At 58.5% G+C, this 20,213-nt stretch overlaps 1 protein-coding gene across 4 annotated transcripts; it reads left to right on the top strand.

Moving 5' to 3' along the window:
* Positions 1 to 2,604: 2,604 nt before the first annotated feature.
* Positions 2,605 to 17,010, top strand: MYBPH (myosin binding protein H). Of its 4 annotated transcripts, none has more exons than XM_051808737.1 (11): positions 2,605 to 3,147; positions 3,329 to 3,463; positions 6,481 to 6,648; positions 9,584 to 9,672; positions 10,825 to 11,020; positions 11,545 to 11,684; positions 12,510 to 12,669; positions 13,546 to 13,682; positions 14,099 to 14,325; positions 16,232 to 16,272; positions 16,777 to 17,010. In XM_051808737.1, the coding sequence occupies exons 1-11, from the start codon at positions 2,793 to 2,795 to the stop codon at positions 16,992 to 16,994; spliced, it is 1,866 nt and encodes a 621-aa protein (XP_051664697.1). In that variant the 5' UTR covers positions 2,605 to 2,792; the 3' UTR covers positions 16,995 to 17,010. The 4 variants fall into 4 exon arrangements, with proteins under 4 accessions (XP_051664697.1, XP_051664698.1, XP_051664699.1 ...); XM_051808738.1 differs by having other exon boundaries at positions 16,805 to 17,010; XM_051808739.1 differs by having other exon boundaries at positions 2,606 to 3,147; positions 14,099 to 14,285; positions 16,805 to 16,864.
* The last annotated feature ends 3,203 nt before the right edge of the window (positions 17,011 to 20,213 follow it).

Here is a 20,213-nt window from a genome sequence, read left to right on the forward strand (position 1 = left end):
AGAATCCCAGAACGTTCCGAGTTGGAAGGGACCCACGAGGACCATGGAGGCCCAGCTCTGAGGTGAACGGTCCCTGTGGGTGTTTGAGGTCCCTCACCCAAACCCGGGGGGCTGAGACACCCCATCCCCATCTCTGCTGGGTCCCCACCAGCAAAGCCGTGGTGGTGGGAACTGGAACCTTCATCTCGGATCTGGTGCCTCTGAAATCCTCCAACTCTGAGCTTGGCCAACCTGCCGTGGTGCCCCTGCCGTGGAGAGCAGAGCTTCCCAGCTGGAGTTTGCTCAACCCCTGCTGGAGTTTGCTCAGTGTGAGGTGTCTTGTGTGGATAAACAAGATGCCAAAAGGCTCCAGTAACGTGCCCCAGATAAGTCGGGGTGATAAAACCCTGTTGATTCATTTGCACTTGAACTATGAGTCACCCTGTGAGTCAACAGAGCAAACGGCACCCAAACGTCATCCAACAGGTCAAAAAAACTCGAGTTTTGTTCAAATCGAGTGAAATTGTTGCCTTGGTGTTCTTCCTTTCCTGGGGAAAGCGTTTCATTTTCAGCCCTGCTCCCCCAGATTGAACCTGGACAGGAACCCATGTGCTCATTTCCTGACGAGCCAGAGTGGTGGTATTGATTTATTTTGCTTTCAGAGCTCTTCAAATTGCTTTTCTTCATCAAAAGAAACCTACATTTTCTTTGCTTTACAACAAAGTGTTTTCAGTGCAGATTAAACATCGAGATCGTCTTTGGGAAAGGCACAGGGAAGACTTGTGAGGATTATGGATGTCTGTGGGAGTCTGGAAATGGCCACCTGTGGAAAGAGTCATCAGAGTGTGTGGAGGAGTCAAGTGGAGGAGTCAAGGCAGGATGGAATCCCTGAAGGTCAGGGTGTGGAGGAACCAGAGCTTCTCCCATGGTGCCCTCCATGCCAGACCCACCTGGGAGCCAAGGGCAGCTGGAGGAGCTCAGATGGAAGGGCTCCTCCACCCCTGGGCAGCAGCACTGTCTCCTCTCTTGCCAGAGCAGCTACAGGAGATTTTCTGGTTCGTGACCCACTTGGCAAGTCCGAACCTCTCCAGGATGCTCCGGGGGGCAGGAGGAGCTGCCGTGCCCGGCCATGGCAGCAGGAGAGTCTGGGAGTGCCCTGTCACCTCCCCCTGCCTCAGAAAGCTCATCCCTCAGGCATCCCGAGGGGATTTAGGGGAAGGTTTTACTGCCGCATTCCTCCTCACGGGGAGGGTAATCGAGGAACATCTGGGGTATCACGTAGTTGTGGAGGACACGGGCCCTCCCTGGGGCACCGACACCAGCTCAGGCTGTCCCGGCCTTGTCCTGCTGCCAAACAACCAGGGCAGAGACAAACATCCCTCCCTGAGCAGGAGGGTCCTGCTGCTCCAGCTGGGATGCATCATCCCCCGGGCTCTCCTCTGGGATGTCCCCACGTCCCTTCACAGACCAGGCCTGGCCAGGGGGGCTTTGCTCTTTCTTCTCTCCCTCCCATCCCTGGGTGGCCACAGTTCCCCTCCACCCCTGAAGAGCCACCCTTCGGTGCCAGGCTGGGTCACCTGGCCCTGGCAGAGGACAGGCCTCATGCTCTGGTTGTCCTGGAGGTGCCTCTTGGCCCTGCTGTCCATGGTGGGGGTGTTCCCTGGGGACCATGGAACCAGGAGCCTTTGGAGCAGCACCCAGGGGAGCCAGGCCTGCTTGGCTGCCTCCCTGGGGAACAGGGAAAACACTCTGTCAGCCCAGATTTGAGGAAGGACAGGGATGCAGAGACATCTTGAGGAGTGTCTCATACATGGGAAGGGAGGGAAACACGAGCAGGCAGGGGGTGAGGGATTGCATCCTGTAGGATTAAGGGGCTTTCCTGGCTCAGTGGGGGGATTTGGGGGGAATTTGGGTTGGGGGCTGGTCATGAGTTCTGAGGGGATCAGGCTCCGTGGCCAAGGTCCTGGTGGGATGGGCAGGGCAGAGCCTGGAGGACATGGCACAGGGCTGGGGAGGGATTGATGTTCTCCAGGAACGTGGGTGGGGCGTGGGGACAGCTACATGGATTGGGCCAAATGATCCCAAGGGTTGTGTTCCAACCCCAGAAACTGTAGGATTGAGGGTGGGGGGAGGACAGAGGGAGCAGAGGGCTCTGGGGTTCCAGGGGCTGTGGGAGAATGGGATGGGGAGCAGGTGGGTTGGGGGGGGTCAGTGCAGGATTAACGGGGCTGGGGGAGTATGGGGTCAGTGCAGAGGCTGGGGAAGGCACGAGGGGTCCAGGGGTCCCTGGAGAAGCTGAGAGGGGACATGGGGGGCAGCGGGTGGCTGAGGGGCTGGGGTGGTGCTTGGGTAAGCCCAGTGCTAGAGGGGTGCTGGGGACAGGAGCCATGTCCCCAAAGAAAGGTGACCCGGCCCTGTGAGAGCCCGGGGGGGGGCCGGGCCCATGTGCTGCCATCCCATAGGAAGGGGCGGCGGGGGCTGCTGAATGTGCAGGTCCTGGGTGGCTATTCCTGGCCCGGCCCGCCCGCGCGGGCAGATTGGTTTGCAGGGGGGTGACAAGTGGCAGATTGGTTTGCAGGGAGGTGACAAGTGCCAGCCCAAGCCTATAAAAGTCACCGCAGCCCCTGTCCTGGCTCAGTGACCCGGTTCCCCCGTCCCGGAGCTCAGGGGGCACACCTGAGCGGGGATCCCACCGCGGAGCCCGGACTGGGAGCAGAGACCTTTTGTGTGGATTAGGAATCCCAGAGCAGGGCGGAGCCCCCGGAGCAGAGCCCCCCAGACCCCGCTGTCCCCCAGCCCCCGGCTCTGCAGCGATGACGGGGAAAACGGCCCCCCCGGCCAAAAAACCCGCCCCGGCGGCCGCCAAGAAAAAGGCAGCGCCAGCCCCCAAGGAAAAGGCGGCTCCGGCCCCCAAGGAAGAACCAGCCCCGAAGGAAGAATCAGCCCCGGCCCCCAAGGAAGAAGCAACCCCTAAAGAAGAAGCGGCCCCTAAAGAAGAAGCGGCCCCAGCCCCCGCTGCTGAAGAGCCCCCAGCCCCCGCAGAAGCCGCTCCCGCCCCCCCCGAAGCCGGAGCAGAAGCCCCTCCAGCCCCCGCAGAAGGTTCCCCAGCCCCCCCAGCCGAACCCCCGGCCCCCGAACCTGAACCCCAGCCCGAGAAACCAAAGGAAGGTGAGGACGGGACGGGACCCTGGAGCGGAGCAGGGCTTGGAGGGGCTGGGGGGGGTCGGGGTGAAGGCACGGAGGGGTGAAGCCATCCAGGGGGTTTTGCTGAGGATCAGGAGGGTGGGTGGGCTGAGGGTGAGGGACTGTCCTGGGGCAGAGCCTGCCCTCACCCCCCGGTTTGTTCCAGAGCCTCCCAGCTCCCCCCTGTCCTTGGCCGTGGAGGAGGTGAGAGAGAATTCCTTCACGCTGACCTGGAAAGCCCCGGAGCACACGGGCAAGGCGGGCCTGGATGGATACCTGGTGGAGATCTGCAAGGATGGAAGTAGGACCGGGCTTTCCTGCCCCTGAGCGCGGGGGGGTGGGGTGCCTTGTGCCGGTGTGGGGTGGAGCTGAACACGCGTTTCCCAGGGCACCAACTCCCTTTCTTTGCCCGAATTGGTTCATTTTAAATTGTTATTTTATTTTTTTTTCCCCATGGAGAAGTGGGGCTTCCTGTTGGCTTCAGATAGTTGGGATGTCTCTGGCGGGGGGTGTAATGTCACTGCTGTGTCCAGCTGGAGGGTGGAGGAGGGACCAGCCTGCCCTCTGAGGATGGTCCCTGGTGAGCTCCAGCTCTGCAGAGACCTGGGATTGGGATGGTGATCCAAAAAAACAGGAGGAAGAAGCTCAATGCTACCATGTTTGCCTAAAGAGAAGCAGGGAAGGAATGGGGATGGGGTGGGAGGATGAGGGAGGAAAGGATCCTGGGCAGGGCGAGAGGGGCTGGAATGTGTCGGCAGCCCTGCAGGAGGGTGGGTGGGTGAGTGGAGGGGGCTGGGGGGTGGCAGTGATGGTCTGTGGGTCTCTGGTTGCATGGCTGGCCTGTGGAATGGAGGGTGGGGAAGACTCGTGTTTTGGGACCTCTCTTGAAGCCCTGCTGGGCTTTGGGGTGACAGTGGGTGACCCACGTGTCTGGTGGGATCTGCAGGGGGAGGCTGGGGCTGGTGGGCTGGCGCTGCAGGAGCCTGGAGGGGTTTGGGGGACCCAGGTGGTCCGAGGGCCTTGGGGAACTCGATCCTTGGCTGTTCAGCTCGTGGCACACACGGTCAGCATGTTCTTGGCACATTCTTGGCTCCCATCACTGGGCTGGGGACAGGGGACAGCCACGAGCAGGCCCTTCTGTGGCACAGGCAAAGGTGCAGCAGTTCCTGGAGGGAGCTGGGTGGCAGCCACCCAGAGGGCACAGTTTGGGAGCTCTGCTGGGCCTGCCTGGGTGACAGGAGAGCTCCAGCCACGCTGTGACCACTACGGGGGCTCCGTGACTGCTGTGCTCGGGCTGGGGCACGGCCCTGGGTGGGTAAAACCTGGTGAGGTTTGAGTGAGGGCTGGGCTGGGCACTGCCAGCCGTGAGGGGAAAGAGGAGCTGGGGGGATTTGATTGCTCTGATGGCACTGACAGGGAAAACCTTCCTGCTCTGAAGGGGTAACTCCTGGCACACGGGGGTCACTTTAGGGACACCCAGGCCTCTGGTGACGGGGGCAGTTCGTTTTCCAGCTGAGGAACCTCCTCAGAGGTTTGGCATGAGGCAAAGCTGTGTCAGCTGGGGGATGGGGGGTTCTACCCCTTGGCTGTGGGGTGGGTTTGAGATGCCCCTTCCAAGCAGGAAGCCAGTGGTGAAGGGAAAGAGCCCCTGGTGGTATTTGGCAGTGACAGGAAAATCTCCTTGGTTTGAAGGTGGCTTGGCATGAACAGGTCCATGGGGCTGGTGGCATCTTGCCTGGAGGGCAGGACATGCTGGGGAACATGGGGAGCCCCAGTGTTGCCCCGGGGCAGTGAGAGGGGCAGACTGGCAGGAGAGGGTCAAAGGATTTTTGCTTTCAGAAACACCTGTGGTCAGCAAGGATAAGGTTTGCTGGACTGTGATGCCTTTTCTTGTCTGCAAACAACCTCCTGCTCCACTGCTGAGCTTCTACCAGCTCTTCATACCCTGAACTTCATTTCCAGCTCTTCATACCCAGCAATTCATAACCCAGTACCTCATACCCAGCACTTCATAGCCAGCACTTCTTACCCAACACTTCATACCCAGGACTTACCCAACACTTCATACCCAGAACTTCATAACCCAACACTTCATAAACCAGGACTTCGTTACCAGCTCTTCATATCCAGGACTTACCCAACACTTCACACCCCAACACTTCACATCCAGGTCTTCATACCCAGGACTTCATACATGGGCTTCATACCCAGCTCTTCATACCCAACACTTCATATCCCAGAACTTCATCCCCAACACTTCACACTCCCCAACACTTCATACCCCAGCATTTCATAAGCAGCTCTTCAGACCCAACACTTCATATCCAGCTTTTCTTACCCAGCAATTTATACTCAGCAATTCATAACCCAACATTTCATAGCCAGAACTTCATACCCAGGACTTACCCAACACTTCACACTCCAACACTTCATACCCCGAACTTCATAACCCAACGCTTCCTAAACCAGGACTTCATAACCAGCTCTTCATTTCCAGGACTTACCCAGAACTTCATACACAGCCCTTCATACCCAACACTTCATACCCCAGCAGTTCATATCCCAACACTTCATATCTCAGAACTTAATTCCCAACACTTCATACTCAGCTCTTCATACCCAGCATTTCACACACAGCTCTTCAGATCCAACACTTCATATCCAGCTCTTCTTACCCAGCACTTCATACCCAGCATTTTATACCCAGCATTTTATACCCAGGACTTACCCAACACTTCATACCCCGAACTTCATAACCCCTCACAAACCAGTGCTTCATACCCAGCTCTTCATACCCAGGACTTACTCAGGACTTCATACCCAGCCCTTCATACCCAGCAGTTCATACCCCAACACTTCATACCCCAGCATTTCATACCCAGCACTTCTTACTCAGCACTTACCCAACACTTCATAAACCAGTACTTCATAACTAGCTCTTCACACCCAGAACTTCATACTCAGCTCTTCATACCCTGCAATTCATAACCCAACACTTCATCCCCAGCTCTTCATACCCAGGACTTACCCAGGACTTCATCCCCAACACTTCATCCCCAACACTTCATCCCCAACACTTCATCCCCAACACTTCATCCCCAACACTTCACACCCAGCTCTTCACCCCCCCCACTCCTTGGCAGAGGGTGCCCGACCTCCCCTCTAAGGTCCCTATTCCCGCTGCTGCCCCAAATCATTCCATCTTTCCCAGGAAGGGGTTCTTTGGATCACTCCTGGGGGGCTTCTGCTGTCTGGGGGGGTGTCTGTCTGTCTGTCTGTCCCTGGCACACCTGAAGTTCTGTGCTGGGTCCATCCCAGGTTCTGAGTGGAAAGCTGTGAACCAGGAGCCTTTCCTTTCCACCCGCTACACGATCCCAAACCTCAGCTCCGGGGACAAGGTCCACGTGCGGGTGACGGCGGTGGGAGCCGGCGGGTCCAGCGCCCCGGCCACGCTGGAGCAGCCCGTGCTCATCAGGGAGATCCTCCGTGAGTACTGCCGAGTGCCGGGAGAAATCCCTGGGAATTCCGGGGTGAAATCCTGCAGAATTCCTGGGTGAAATCCCCACAGAATTCCTGTCCGTCCCTGCAGAATTCCTGGGTGTCCATCCCTGCAGCCTCTGTCCCTCTCACACATCACATCCAACCTCTGGCCCAGACAATGGAACATTCCTGGTCCCACCGGGACCATCCAGTCCAACCCTTGAGTGAAAGGACCAAACCCACCCCCCTGGAGCACCACGCTGCACCCAGCGGATCCAATCCCAGATTTTGGGGTTATTCACCGTGCCTGCGCCCAATTCCCTCGGGAGGGAGAACCTTCCCAAACTCCAGGGGCTGCTCCTGCAGCCGGGGAAGCTCTGGGGGTGAAGGACTCCGAATTCCCGCGGCAGGAGCTCGGCGTCCGTGTCCCTCCCTGCCCGTCTCCTCCCCCTGGCCACGCTCTCATCCCAAAATTCCCCCCGTTGGACAGCTCTGTCTGTTTGGCTCACGGGAGGCGGGAGCTGCTCGTCGGGGCTGTGGGAACTCCAATCACGCTGAACTCGCTAATGAACGAGTTGCTCCCGTGCCTGGCAGGGCTCACATTCCTGCCGGGATGCTGCCGCTGGATGGGGCTTTGCTGGTTCCTGCTCAGCAAACAGCACATTCAGGCTCATTCTCCCTTTCCAAGGAATTATGAACTCCCAAGTTTTCCTGGTACTCGAAGGACACCTGGGATTTTACAGCTGCTTAAAAATAGCAATAATGCCAACAAGGGTTATTCCAGGAACCATCAGCTTTTCCTAGAAAAAGGCTTGGAGGAGTCTGGGAAGGTGCTGCGGGTTTGTGCTCTGGGAGAAGGTGGATGTTTCTTTTCTTTTCTTTTCTTTCTTTTCTTTTCTTTTCTTTTCTTTTCTTTCTTTTCTTTTCTTTTCTTTTCTTTTCTTTTCTTTTCTTTTCTTTTCTTTTCTTTTCTTTTCTTTTCTTTTCTTTTCTTTTCTTTTCTTTTCTTTCTTTCCTTCTTCTCTTCTCTTCTCTTCTCTTCTCTTCTCTTCTCTTCTCTTCTCTTCTCTTCTCTTCTCTTCTCTTCTCTTCTCTTCTCTTCTCTTCTCTTCTCTTCTCTTCTCTTCTCTTCTCTTCTCTTCTCTTCTCTTCTTCTCTTCTCTTCTCTTCTCTTCTCTTCTCTTCTCTTCTCTTCTCTCTCTTCTCTTCTCTTCTCTTCTCTTCTCTTCTCTTCTCTTCTCTTCTCTTCTCTTCTCTTTTCCTCCCCACCCTGACAGTGTCACCTGGGCCACCAACCTTGTCCTCCCCACCCTGACACCATCACCTCAGCACAAGGGAGGGAGCTGAGGGAACCCCCAGCATTCCCATTCCCATTCCCATTCCCATTCCCATTCCCATTCCCATTCCCATTCCCATTCCCATTCCCATTCCCATTCCTGCCTCCGGATCAGGTTTCAGTGCCCTGCTGAGAGTGATGAGCCCAAGTGGCAGCAGAGATGGAGGGACAGATCCCTGGAGGGATGGATCCCTGGAGCCACAGCAGGGATGGGATGCAGGGATGGATCCCTGGAGCTGCAGCAGGGATGGGATGCAGGGATGGATCCCTGGAGCCACAGCAGGGATGAAGGGATGGATCCCTGGAGCCACAGCAGGGATGGAGGGATGCAGGGATGGATCCCTGGAACCACAGCAGGGATGAAGGGATGGATCCCTGGAACCACAGCAGGGATGAAGGGATGGATCCCTGGAACCACAGCAGGGATGAAGGGATGGATCCCTGGAACCACAGCAGGGATGAAGGGATGCAGGGATGGATCCCTGGAGCCACAGCAGGGATGGAGGGATGCAGGGATGGATCCCTGGAACCACGGCAGGGATGGAGGGATGCAGGGATGGATCCCTGGAACCACAGCAGGGATGAAGGGATGGATCCCTGGAGCCACAGCAGGGATGGAGGGATGCAGGGATGGATCCCTGGAGCCACAGCAGGGATGGAGGGATGCAGGGATGGATCCCTGGAACCACAGCAGGGATGAAGGGATGCAGGGATGGATCCCTGGAGCCACAGCAGGGATGCAGGGATGGATCCCTGGAGCCACAGCAGGGATGGAGGGATGCAGGGATGGATCCCTGGAGCCGCAGCAGGAGCAGAGGAGGGACGTCCTCAGCTGTTGGAGCTGTCTGGGAGCTCTGGGCATTCCCACCCTCCTGGCCCACCCCGAATTCCACCCTCGCAGCTGCTTGGCTTAGTCGGGTTTAATTCTGGCCGTGCCCCCTCCCAGAGCTGCTGCCCCTTTAATCCAGGCCCAGACACTCGGCTCTCTCAGGAGGGGCCCCCCTAAATCCTCTCCAGAAGGATCCCCGGGTGGTTGAGTTACACAGGTTCTATTTCCACCCCGGCAGGAAGAGACAATCCCTCCCTCAGCCTTTCAGGAGTGTTTTCCTTGGTTTTGTTGTGTTCCCTTGGGGACATTCCTTTGTCACCAGCCCGGGGCTGCCCCAGCTCTGCTGTGCCCGGGCACCTCCTCGGTGCCCCGTCCAGGGAAGGTGGAGGGTGGGGGAGCTGGAGGTTGGGTTGTGTTGCCTCTGGAAGGGCTGTGGAAGGAATATTTCCAATGGGAGACACCGTTCCCAGCCTCATCACCACGGGGGTCATGTGGGGCCCTCCTGGTCCAGCCCACGTTGTGTCCATGACCCGAAGGCAGTGAATGATCCATTGGGTTGGTGACCCAGTGTCCCAAGGATGGGGGTAATTCTGGGACACAGGCAGTGGTCCTGCAGGGAACCAGAACTGCCCAGGAGACGGGAGGGAAGAGGTGGATGCGTTTCTTGGGGGGTTCCTTGGTGGCCAAGGAGGGGATATGTGGGGTGGGACGTGTGGGGTGGGATGTGATTCCCTTGTGCTTCCCTTGGTGTCCTGAGCTGCCTTTCTGGTCCCCAGAGCTCCCAAAGATCCGGATGCCTCGGCACCTGCGGGAGACTTACGTCAGGCACGTGGGGGACGCCGTAAACATCATGATCCCTTTCCAGGTAGGTGGGTGCTTTGGGATTCAATCCCACGGGGGGTTTCGCTCCAGGTTAGATCCTGCAGTGACTTTTCTGGCCCTCATGATGTGCCTGGGGCCAGCTGTGCTCTGACTTGGCCTGGTCCTGTATCTCATGGGCCAAGGATGGGAAATGGGGTGGGAACTCTTTCCCATTCCTGCCCAGCTCCCGTTTTTCCCCTGCTATATCTTTATTGGTGGTGCTGGCAACAAGACAACCCCAAACACCCCAGGACACCCCAAACACGGACATGGGCTGGCTGCTGCTGCTGTCTCAGCCCACTGGCCCCCTCCAGCCCTGGGACCCCACAGCTCAACCCTGGGGTCCCCTTGAGGGGAGCAGCTACCTCTGGAGCAGGGCTGTGGGATGGGAGGAGCAGGGCTGTGGGCAGCAGGGCTGTGGGATGGGGGCAGCAGGGCTGTGGGATGGGAGCGATGCCGGTGCTGGTGGGAAAAGTTGGAGATCATCCCCTCGACTGATCTGTCTCACCCTGGCTGAGACATCACCCGAACATCTCCCCCACGGTCTGGGATGGGCAAAACCAGACCTGAAACGAGTTGGCCAAGCAGGGGGGAGCAAGAGGCCCCTGAGATAAGTGACATGTCCCAGAGAAATCTGGGACCTTGTGCTGGCCACGCTCCAGGCACGGATTTTCCCTGGGTGCCAGATTTAAGCCCGTGCTGTTAGGCTTGAGCCTGGGCTCAGCTCAGCACCTGGGAAATGGGAGGGCAGCTCTGGGAGAGCAAAGGAATTTGGGGAACCGGCACGTTCCAGCCTCACCCCTGGAGCCCGATGGCTTCCCATTCCTGATGCCCAACGGGACTGGAGCTGATCCGGGGCTGGAGCTGATCTGGGGCTGGAGCTGATCTGGGACTGGAGCTGATCCGGGGCTGGAGCTGATCTGGGACTGGAGCTGATCTGGGGCTGGAGCTGATCTGGGGCTGGAGCTGATCTGGGACTGGAGCTGATCTGGGGCTGGAGCTGATCTGGGGCTGGAGCTGATCTGGGGTTGGAGCTGATCCAGGGGTGGCAGGGATCAGCTCCAGGTCCTTCCCTGGGATGCTCCAGGCATAGCAGGGTGGTCCTGCCCACCCTCACCCCACGTGCTCCAGGGGCTCCCAACTTTCTCTGCTCCAGGGGAAGCCCCAGCCCGAGGTGACCTGGACCAAGGGGGGCCAGCCCCTGGACAAGTCCCGCATCAACATCCGCACCACGGCGCGGGACACCATCTTCTACATCCGGCAGGCCCAGCGCGGGGACTCGGGGCAGTACCAGCTCTGTGTGAGCATCGGTGGCACCGAGGACAAGGCCATCCTGGACATCCAGGTGGTTGGTAAGGACGGGCACGGACACCCCGGGGCTCGTTTCTGCTCCTTGGGTTTTGGAAGGTCTTGTTCTGGGTGGGGTGGGATGGGACAGGACCAGCAACAAGGCAGAGGTGCCTCTTCCAGTGGGATCCTCTCCAGGATAATGGATGTAGTGTTTTTACCAGCCCTTGCCCCTCACAGCTTCTCCAGGGCTCACTTCTTCTCCTTGGATTTGGGTAGATCTTGTAGGTGGAGTGGGATGGGATGGGATGGGATGGGATGGGATGGGATGGGATGGGATGGGATGGGATGGGATGGGATGGGATGGGATGAGGCAGGACCAGTAACAAGGTGGAGGTGCCTCTTCCAGTGGGATCTTCTCCACGGTCACGGAGGTGAATCCTCTGGCTGGGGGGGCAGGGTTCCTGCCAGCCCTTGTCCCTCGTGGCTCCTCACCCCGGTGAGCTGCAGGAGGGTGAGCAGAGATCCAAAGCGAGGAGCTCGGGGCACAGAACGAGTCGGGAGGTCAGCGGGGGGGTTGTGCTTGCAGAGCCGCCCGGGCCCCCCCAGAACCTGAAGCTGGTGGACGTGTGGGGCTTCAACGTGGCCCTGGAGTGGTCTCCCCCTGCGGACAACGGGAACGCCGAGATCAAGGGCTACAGGGTGCAGAAGTCGGACAAGAAGAGCGGGGTGAGTGTGGGCACCCCCGGTGCTGGGCAGCCCTGGGGGCAGAGGGGCAGCACAGTCAGACCTTGGCACAAGGAGGGACTGAGACATTTTTGACCCGTGACAGACCTCAGCCTTTTTTAACACATCGATGTATTTTCAGGCGTATTTTCGTGCAGTGAAAAGGGAACCTTCTTGCTGTGCTTTTCTCACTAAGACTTTTCAGGCACTTCTTCCCTGTTATTTCCTCTGTTTTCCTCTGTTTTTAGCGTTCGAGTTCATCAGTACGTTATGTCTGACAAGGATTAAAATTTTTAAAAAATAACCCTTGCATCTAAAGGCTTTGTGGTTATAAAAAACCCCCACCAAACAAACCAAACAAAGAAACAAACACTTTTTTTTTGGTACAGCTGCAGTTCAGATCAGTTCAATATTTGCAGGTAAAGATTTGCTGAAAATGGTGATATCGACCTCTTAGTTTAAAGGGTTGTGTGTGTACTGCACTGTAGTAGGAGTTTCTGTATGTGTGATGTATGGGTGGGGCCCCAGAGGGAAGGGATAAAACTGGATTCTCGATTTGAGCAAAAAAAAAAAAAAAAAGAAAAGGAAAGGAAAAAGGCAAATAGTTAAAGAAGTTTCTCGTGTGGTGCAATAGAAATAAATTCAGCAAAGAACCGACCGTTTCCTGGTGAAGGATGGCAAAAGCAGACTCGGGCACTGTCAGCATCCTGCCTCCTGCATCCCTGGGCCCTGCTGCCTTTCCTCCTCCATCCCTGGGCCCTGCTGCCTTTCCTCATGGCTCTCTTTCCTCCTGGCTCCCTTTCCTCACGGCTCCTTTCCCCTCTGCAGAAGTGGTTCACGGTGCTGGAGCGCTGCACCCGCACCAGCTGCACCATCTCCGACCTCATCATCGGCAACTCCTACTCCTTCCGCGTCTTCTCCGAGAACTCCTGCGGGCTCAGCAACAGCGCCGCCGTCACCGCCGGGCTCGCCCACATCGAGAAGACAAGTGGGGCACCCCCTGCCTCGGGCTCGGGGTGGTGTGGGGGCAAGAGTGGCCCTGACCCCGTGGGGGCTTCCTGAGTGTTGGGGTGGTGGTGCTGTGCTGGTCCCCGAGGGTCCCCTGCCCTTATCCCAGCCCTCATTCCCTGTGCCGGGGTCAATCCCCTCGGGGGCAGTGAGGGACAGCCCTGCCTTTGGTCCCGCAGCTCAGGGCCAGCAGAGACCCCTCAGGGGTCCAGCTCAGGGCCAAACCCCCAAGCAGCCCCCTCAGCCCTGCTCCCCCTCCATCCTCCCTCGGCCCTGCTCCCCCTCCATCCTCCCTCGGCCCTGCTCCCCCTCCATCCTCCCTCAGCCCTGCTCCCCCTCCATCCTCCCTCAGCCCTTCTCCCCCTCCATCCATTCCCAGCCTGCTCCCCCTCCATCCTCCCTCAGCCCTGCTCCCCCTCCATCCTCCCTCAGCCCTTCTCCCCCTCCATCCTCCCTCGGCCCTGCTCCCCCTCCATCCATTCCCAGCCTGCTCCCTGGGAGCACACGGGGAGTTGGGGGTCTCTGCCCACCAGCTCCTGTTCCTGTGCCCTGAGTTTTGGGGATGGAGTGGCAGATCCAGGGAGGTGCCTGGCCTGGGTCCGACCTGCTGCCCATGGGATGGATCCCAGTGGGACTGAGGGTTGACATTTGCCCTGTCCCCTGCAGGGACTGGGCACTGGGGTGGCTGGATGGGAAGACAGGGCTGGTCTGAGCTGAGGAGCAGGTCCTGGGGTCGGAGGTGGTGACTCCTGGCCCATGTGAGGGAGCAGAAGGACTTTTGGGTACCCCGTGACCACGTGTGGGTCAGCCTGGGAGCCCAAGCTCTGCCTCAGCCCAGAACTGATTATTTCCTCAGAAACCACTTACCAGCCAGAGAAGATCCCCCAGAGGGAAATGATGGAGCCTCCAAAGTTCACGCAGCCCCTGACAGACCGAACCACCACCCGGGGCTACAACACCCATCTCTTCTGCTCTGTCAGGGGCTTCCCCCAGGTCAGAGGGGCAGCACCTCTTCGTGTGTGGGCACCAGGGGGGTTGGGAGGGGGATGGAGGGCTTGAGAGGTGGTTGGTCGGGCTGGGTTAGGGTTGGGTGAGGGTGGGGAGCTGCAGCTGCTCCCCTGAGTCAGACTGGGGCAGGTTTGGGGTGTTCCTTCACGGGGGTGGGAGACTGGTTGTAATTCAAGCCATGTCCTGTCTCCTTCTTTTGGAGGACGTGTGGAACAGTGGTTTGGGCTCGAAAATGGGAGATTTGGGTCTTCAAATTCCTTCTGAGTGTGAATCCCACCGTGGCCACCAGCTCCAGGCGGGGCCGAGGCGAAGGCAGAGGGAGGGACTGCATTTTGGGGTCAGGTAGAGTTCTCACCCCTCTCCCTGCTTTGAACAAACGAATGGATCCTGCTGCTTTCCAGCCCAAAATCATCTGGCTGAAGAACCAGATGGAGATCCGGGAGGACCCCAAGTACATCGCGCTGATCGATCAGGGCGTGTGCTCCCTGGAGATCCGAAAGCCCGGCCCCTTCGACGGGGGCGTCTACACCTGCAAGGCCATCAACGCCCTCGGGGAGGCCTCCGTGGACTGCAGGCTGGATGTGAAAGGTGAGGGTGGTGAGGCTGGACTGCAGGCTGGATGTGAAAGGTGAGGGTGGTGAGGCTGGACTGCAGGCTGGATGTGAAAGGTGAGGGTGGTGAGGCTGGACTGCAGGCTGGATGTGAAAGGTGAGGGTGGCCGAGGAGGAGGAGGAGGGGGAGGAGGGGCAGGACTCCCTGTCTCTCTCGATGTGGGGTGGTTTGTCCCTGGTTTGTGTTGCTCCTGGTGCTGGGGGGATCTGAGGGCTCTGGGCAGCCCTGTGGAGCACAGGCTTCTCAAGTTTGTGGTCTTCGAAGCATCTTGAAATCATCTTTCCACATTCATGGCCTAAAAATCCCAGACTCACAGAATGCCAGGATGTGCTGAGCTGGAAGGGACCCACAAGGACCATCCAGTCCAACCCTCAGCCCTGCACAGGCCCAGCCCCAGAGTCCCACCCTGTGCCCCAGAGGATCATCCAAACCCTCCTGGAGCTCTGGCAGCCTTGGGGCTGTGCCCACTGCCCTGGGGAGCCTGGGCAGTGCCCAACCAGCCTCTGGGGGAAGAACCTTTGCCTGAGATCCAACCTGAGCCTGCCCTGACACAGCTCCAGCCATTCCCTGGCTGCTGTCCCTGTTCCCCCCAGAGCAGAGCTCAGTCCCTGCCCCTCCTCTGCCCCTGCCCAGGAATTGGAACTGCAGTGAGGTCTCCCCTCAGTCTCCTCTGCTCCAGCTGAACACACCAAGTGCCCTCAGCCCCTCGAGGCCCTTCCCTATCCCTGTTGCCTTCTCTGGACACTCTCTAAGAGCTCAATATTTCCCTCACACTGTGGTGCCCAAACCTGCACAGTGGGGAGGGACCCAGACCCCAGAGCCAGAGGAGCTGCTGGAGGTCGGGCCCATCCTGCTCCTCCCTGCACCCCCAGCACTGGGGTCCTGAGTCCCCTCAAGCCCTGCCTGGGGGGGCAGGAGCTGAGCCTCCTCCACTGGCCCTGGGCTGCCCTGATTTGTGCCCGGGGTCCTGCCCAGCCCTCCCGGAGCAGCTCTTGCAAGGAGCTGCCCCCGTTCCTCCCCCTGCCCGGGGCAGCCCCTCCTGTCCCACAACCAGGATTCCCCCTGCCCGCCCTCCCTGTGCTCCTCCCGTGCCTGTGTGTCCCTAAACATGCCTCGTTTCTGTGATTCCCCAAGAATTATTTCTCAAAATCATGGATCCAGGGAATGGTTTGGGCCGGAGGGACCTTGGAGGTCATGGCAGGGTGGGGACAGGGACACCTCCCACCATCCCAGGCTGCTCCAACCTGGCCTTGGACACTCCCAGGGATGGGGTATCCTCTGGGAAATCCAGTCCAGCCCCTCACCACCCTCCCAGGGAATAATTCCTTCCCAATATCCCATCTCTCCCTGCCCTCTGGCAGTGGGAAGCCATTCCCTGTGTCCTGTCCCTCCATCCCTTGTCCCCAGTCCCTCTCCAGCTCTCCTGGAGCCCCTTTAGGCCCTGCCAGGGGCTCCAAGGTGTTCCTGGAGCCTTCTCTTCTCCAGGTGAACCCCCCCAGCTCTCCCAGCCTGGCTCCAGAGCAGAGGGGCTCCAGCCCTTGGAGCATCTCTGGGGCCTCCTCTGGACTCTCTCCAGCAGCCCCACGTCCTCCCTGTGCTGTTCCCAGGGCTGGAGCAGCTCTGCAGGGGGGTCTCAGCTGAGGGGGCAGAGGGGCAGGATCCCCCCTGCCCTGCTGTCCCTGCTGTGGGATCAGCCCAGGCAGGATGAGCTGGTCCCTGTGCTGGGAAGAGTTGGGATCACCCAGGGCCAGGAGTGGGCACTGGAGGTGCTGGGATCGCTGGGATCAGGGGTGTGTGCAGGGATGGGGGGTGTGGGGGCACACAGCGGGGTCAGTTGTGCCCTGGCCCACCTTTGGAAGTCAGGAGGGGAGTCAGACGAGGGGAATTCAGGGGCAATTTATGTCTCCTGTGCTCTCCTGCAGTGCCCAAGTGAGGACGGACCCGAGGGCAGGAAAAGAGCAAGGTGGGTCTGGGCTGGGGCTCTGGGATTCATTCCTGGGGGATGGAGGGTTTGAGGGGGTTGGTGCTCTGGGATTCCCGGGGGAAGGAGGGTTTGAGGGTCCTGGATTAACCTCTGTCACCCCAACTCGGGCCTCCCTCATCCCATGGCTGGGGAGGGATGCTGAGGTGGGATGAGGAGCCTGAGGAAAAGCTGCCTCTCTGGGAGGGAGGTGGAGGGAGGGCTGTAAATGGGGCCGGAGGGAGGGAGGAGGCCAGGACTGGTGTGCCCAGCACGGGTACAGCCCCATTTGCAGCCAGGACTCCTGGAGCAACTCGGGGTTGGACATGAGGGGCAGGTCCTGGGGCCTGGGGATGGGTATAAAGGGGTGAGAAATGGGGCTGTGGGAACACGGAGGTAAAGGGTCGTGCCTAAATTCTGTGGGGCAGGAGAGGGTGGAGGGGCTGGGCTGGGTTTGTCCTGCACTGGAGCCACAGCAGGGATTTTTTCCACCTCATCCCATCCCAGAGCCCTCAGGTCTCACTCCTGTCCCCAGGTGGATGCTGCAGCTGCTGGGTGGGATCAGGGCCCATGGGGATGCCCCTGGTCCCTGCTGCCTGCGGGGCTGCCCCTCCCTGAGAGCTCTGGGGGTCTGCACCTCATCCTGCCCTGGTACATCCCTCCCCGAGCCCGTCCTGAGCTGTGACAATAAAACCAGCCCCTCTGGGAGCCTTTGGTCCCAATAAAAACCCCAAACCCCTCTGTCCTGCCTGTCCTGGGGTTGCTGGGCTGGGGGGAGACGGGGGGAAGAGCTCCAGGGGGGATGTGGGGCCGTGGAACATCCCCCACCCCACGGGTGGAGGGGCTGGGAAGGGACACAGAGGAACACCCATGGAGGTGTCTGGGACAGAAAGGACAGGGAGGGAAGTTTTCCTGCTGGAGCTGGAGGATGATCCTGGCTGGGGAGGAAGAGCAGCAGCACCAGAACTGTGGGGTTGGTGCTCCTTCATCAAAGCAAATTTCTTTATCCGCACCAGCGACCCATGAACGGCCCCCAACATCCCCTCCCCGTGGCATGAGGAGGGATAAATGTGCACAGGTGGGGCCAGAATTCCCAGAATCCCACATTTCCTCCAAATTCCACCAAATTCCCACGAAAGTCCATCAAAACTCTCATAAAATAGCGCAAAATTGCACCGAAGTGCCCCAAACATGTAAAACACATCTAAATCACCCCCAGAATCTCCAAAAATATCCCAGAATTTCCCCAAATCTCCCCAATATTCCCTAACTGGCAAAACCACCTCCAAAAAAAATCCCAAATTCCGTCGAATCCACCCAAAATATGCGCAAAATACATCCAACCCCCCAAGTCATCCCAAAATCCTCCCAAACCCCCAAATTCCCCCAAGTCACATCAAAATACCCAATCAAGTCCTCTAATATCCCAAAATGCCCTCAAAATCCACACAAATCCCTGAAGATTTTGATGGGACTTGGCAGAATTTTGGGATTTGGAGGATTTTGGGAATATTTGGGGGGTTTGGTGTTTTGATGGAACTTGGAGAAATTTCGGGGGGTTTGGAGGATTTTGGGATGATTTGGGGGTTTGGGTGTATTTTGCCTGTATTTTGGGTGCATTTGAATTTGTGATTTTTTTTGGAGGTGGTTTTGTGGGTTTGGGAATATTGGAGGGATTTGGGGAAATTCTGGGACAGGTTGGGCCCTTTGGGGGTACTCGGCTGTGTTTTACACCCGGAGGGTGTTGCTGCTCCCAGGGGCTCAGCACAGGCACAGCCCCAGCCACACCAGCACCATTCCCACCATCAGAGGGCATCCCTGGATTCACTGTCCCATCCTGGGATCGATATCCCTGGATTGACTGTCCCATCCCCAGATTCACTGTCCCATCCCTGGATTGACTGTCCCATCCCCAGATTCACTGTCCCATCCCTGGATTCACAGTCCCATCCCTGGATTGACTGTCCCATCCCCAGATTCACTGTCCCATCCCTGGATTCACTGTCCATCCCTGGATTCACTGTCCCGTCCTTGGACTGACTGTCCCATCCCTGGATTCACTGTCCCATCCCTGGATTCACTGTCCCATCCCTGGATTCACTGTCCCATCCCTGGATTCACTGTCCATCCCTGGATTCACTGTCCATCCCTGGATTCACTGTCCCATCCCTGGATTCACTGTCCCATCCCCAGATTCACTGTCCCATCCCTGGATTCACTGTCCCATCCCTGGATTCACAGTCCCATCCCTGGATTCACTGTCCCATCCCTGGATTGACTGTCCCATCCTGGGATCGATATCCCCGGATTGACTGTCCCATCCCCAAATTCACTGTCCCATCCCTGGATTGACTGTCCCATCCCTGGATTGACTGTCCCATCCCTGGATTGACTGTCCCATCCCTGGATTCACTGTCCATCCCTGGATTGACTGTCCCATCCCTGGATTCACTGTCCTGTCCTTGGACTGACTGTCCCATCCCTGGATTCACAGTCCCATCCCTGGATTGACTGTCCCATCCCTGGATTCACAGTCCCATCCCTGGATTGACTGTCCCATCCCTGGATTGACTGTCCCATCCCTGGATTCACTGTCCCATGCCTGGATTCACTGTCCCATGCCTGGATTCACTGTCCATCCCTGGATTCACTGTCCCATCCCTGGATTCACAGTCCCATCCCTGGATTCACTGTCCCATCCCTGGATTCACTGTCCCATCCCTGGATTCACTGTCCCGCTGCTGCTCCGGGGGATTGTTGGCGCAGTTGGGACCCGGGGAATGTCCCAGCCCAGGCTGCAGAGCTGCTTTGCCCTGGCACTCTCACCCCTGGACACTGGGGGGGATGTCCTGGTCCCCTGGAGGCCCCTGGATGCCCCTGGATGCCCCTGGCACCTCAGCCCGGGACATTCTTCGGGAGACAGGGCCTGGAATCTCCCAGCAGGGGCTTTGCTGTCCCAGGGGAGAAGCAGCACCCCTGAGACTGTGTCACACTGCCCACTGTGCCCTTTCCAGACCCTCATCCCAACCCTCCAGGGCACAGCCCGTGCCTGTGACCCCCCGGGGCACCGAGGTGGGCGAGAACATCCACTTTTAGCGAGCCCTCCCCGGGAAAGGTCTGGAGAGCACGGAGTGGAAAAATCCACTGGAGGGGTTTTTTTGTCCGAAGTGACCGTTCATGTGGCTTTTAATTTATGAGCATCCCAGTCCTGGGGATTTCGGGCACCTCAGCGAGGACCAGGAGAAGGTGACAGTGCCAGGAATGAGATGCCAGTGGGATCAGAGCTGGCAAACAGCAGCACAGATCTGAGGGCACTGCTGTGCCCAGGGACTACGGGGGGTGGGGGGTCTCTCTGTGCCAGGCTGGGCTTGCAGCACCCTCAGGTACCGCTGACATCGGGGTCTGAGCACCCTCAGGCACTGCTGACATTGGGGTCTGAGCACCCTCAGGCACTGCTGACATCGGGGTCTGAGCATCCCCAGGCACCGCTGACATTGGGGTCTGAACCTCTGGGGTATGGGAGGGCGTTCAGGGCCTGAGGGGAGGATTTAGGATTTGCCCCCATCCTTTTGCCACTGCTCCTCTGCTCTGCTCCCATTTTACCCAGTGTGGAGCCTGGGAATGGGGCACTGAGGCCCCTGCAAAGTGTGGGAGGGTGGGTTCCTTGTCTCCTTTCTTCTTTGTGATGCTCCCTGTCCCTCCAGGTTGAGCAGAGTGGGAGAAGGGGTCACCCAGCAGCCCCACTGCCCATGCCCCCCATTCTCGGCGTTGCTCTTGGTGCCCAGCCAACAAACCACCCCCAAATCTCACCCTTCCAAGGTCCTTTTCCTCTCTGCACCCACCTCAGCCCTTGCAGGAACTCTCTGCAGCCCCTTTGCCCGTTGGTGACGTGTCCCCGCTGAGGGCAGGACCCTGAAGGGTCACAGGACGTGTGTTTCCAGTGG

This window comes from Manacus candei, unplaced genomic scaffold, assembly GCF_025592945.1.
Source record: "Manacus candei isolate 608988 ecotype Guabito, Panama unplaced genomic scaffold, ASM2559294v1 h1tg000073l, whole genome shotgun sequence".
In the NCBI taxonomy this organism is placed as follows: Eukaryota; Metazoa; Chordata; class Aves; order Passeriformes; family Pipridae; genus Manacus; species Manacus candei.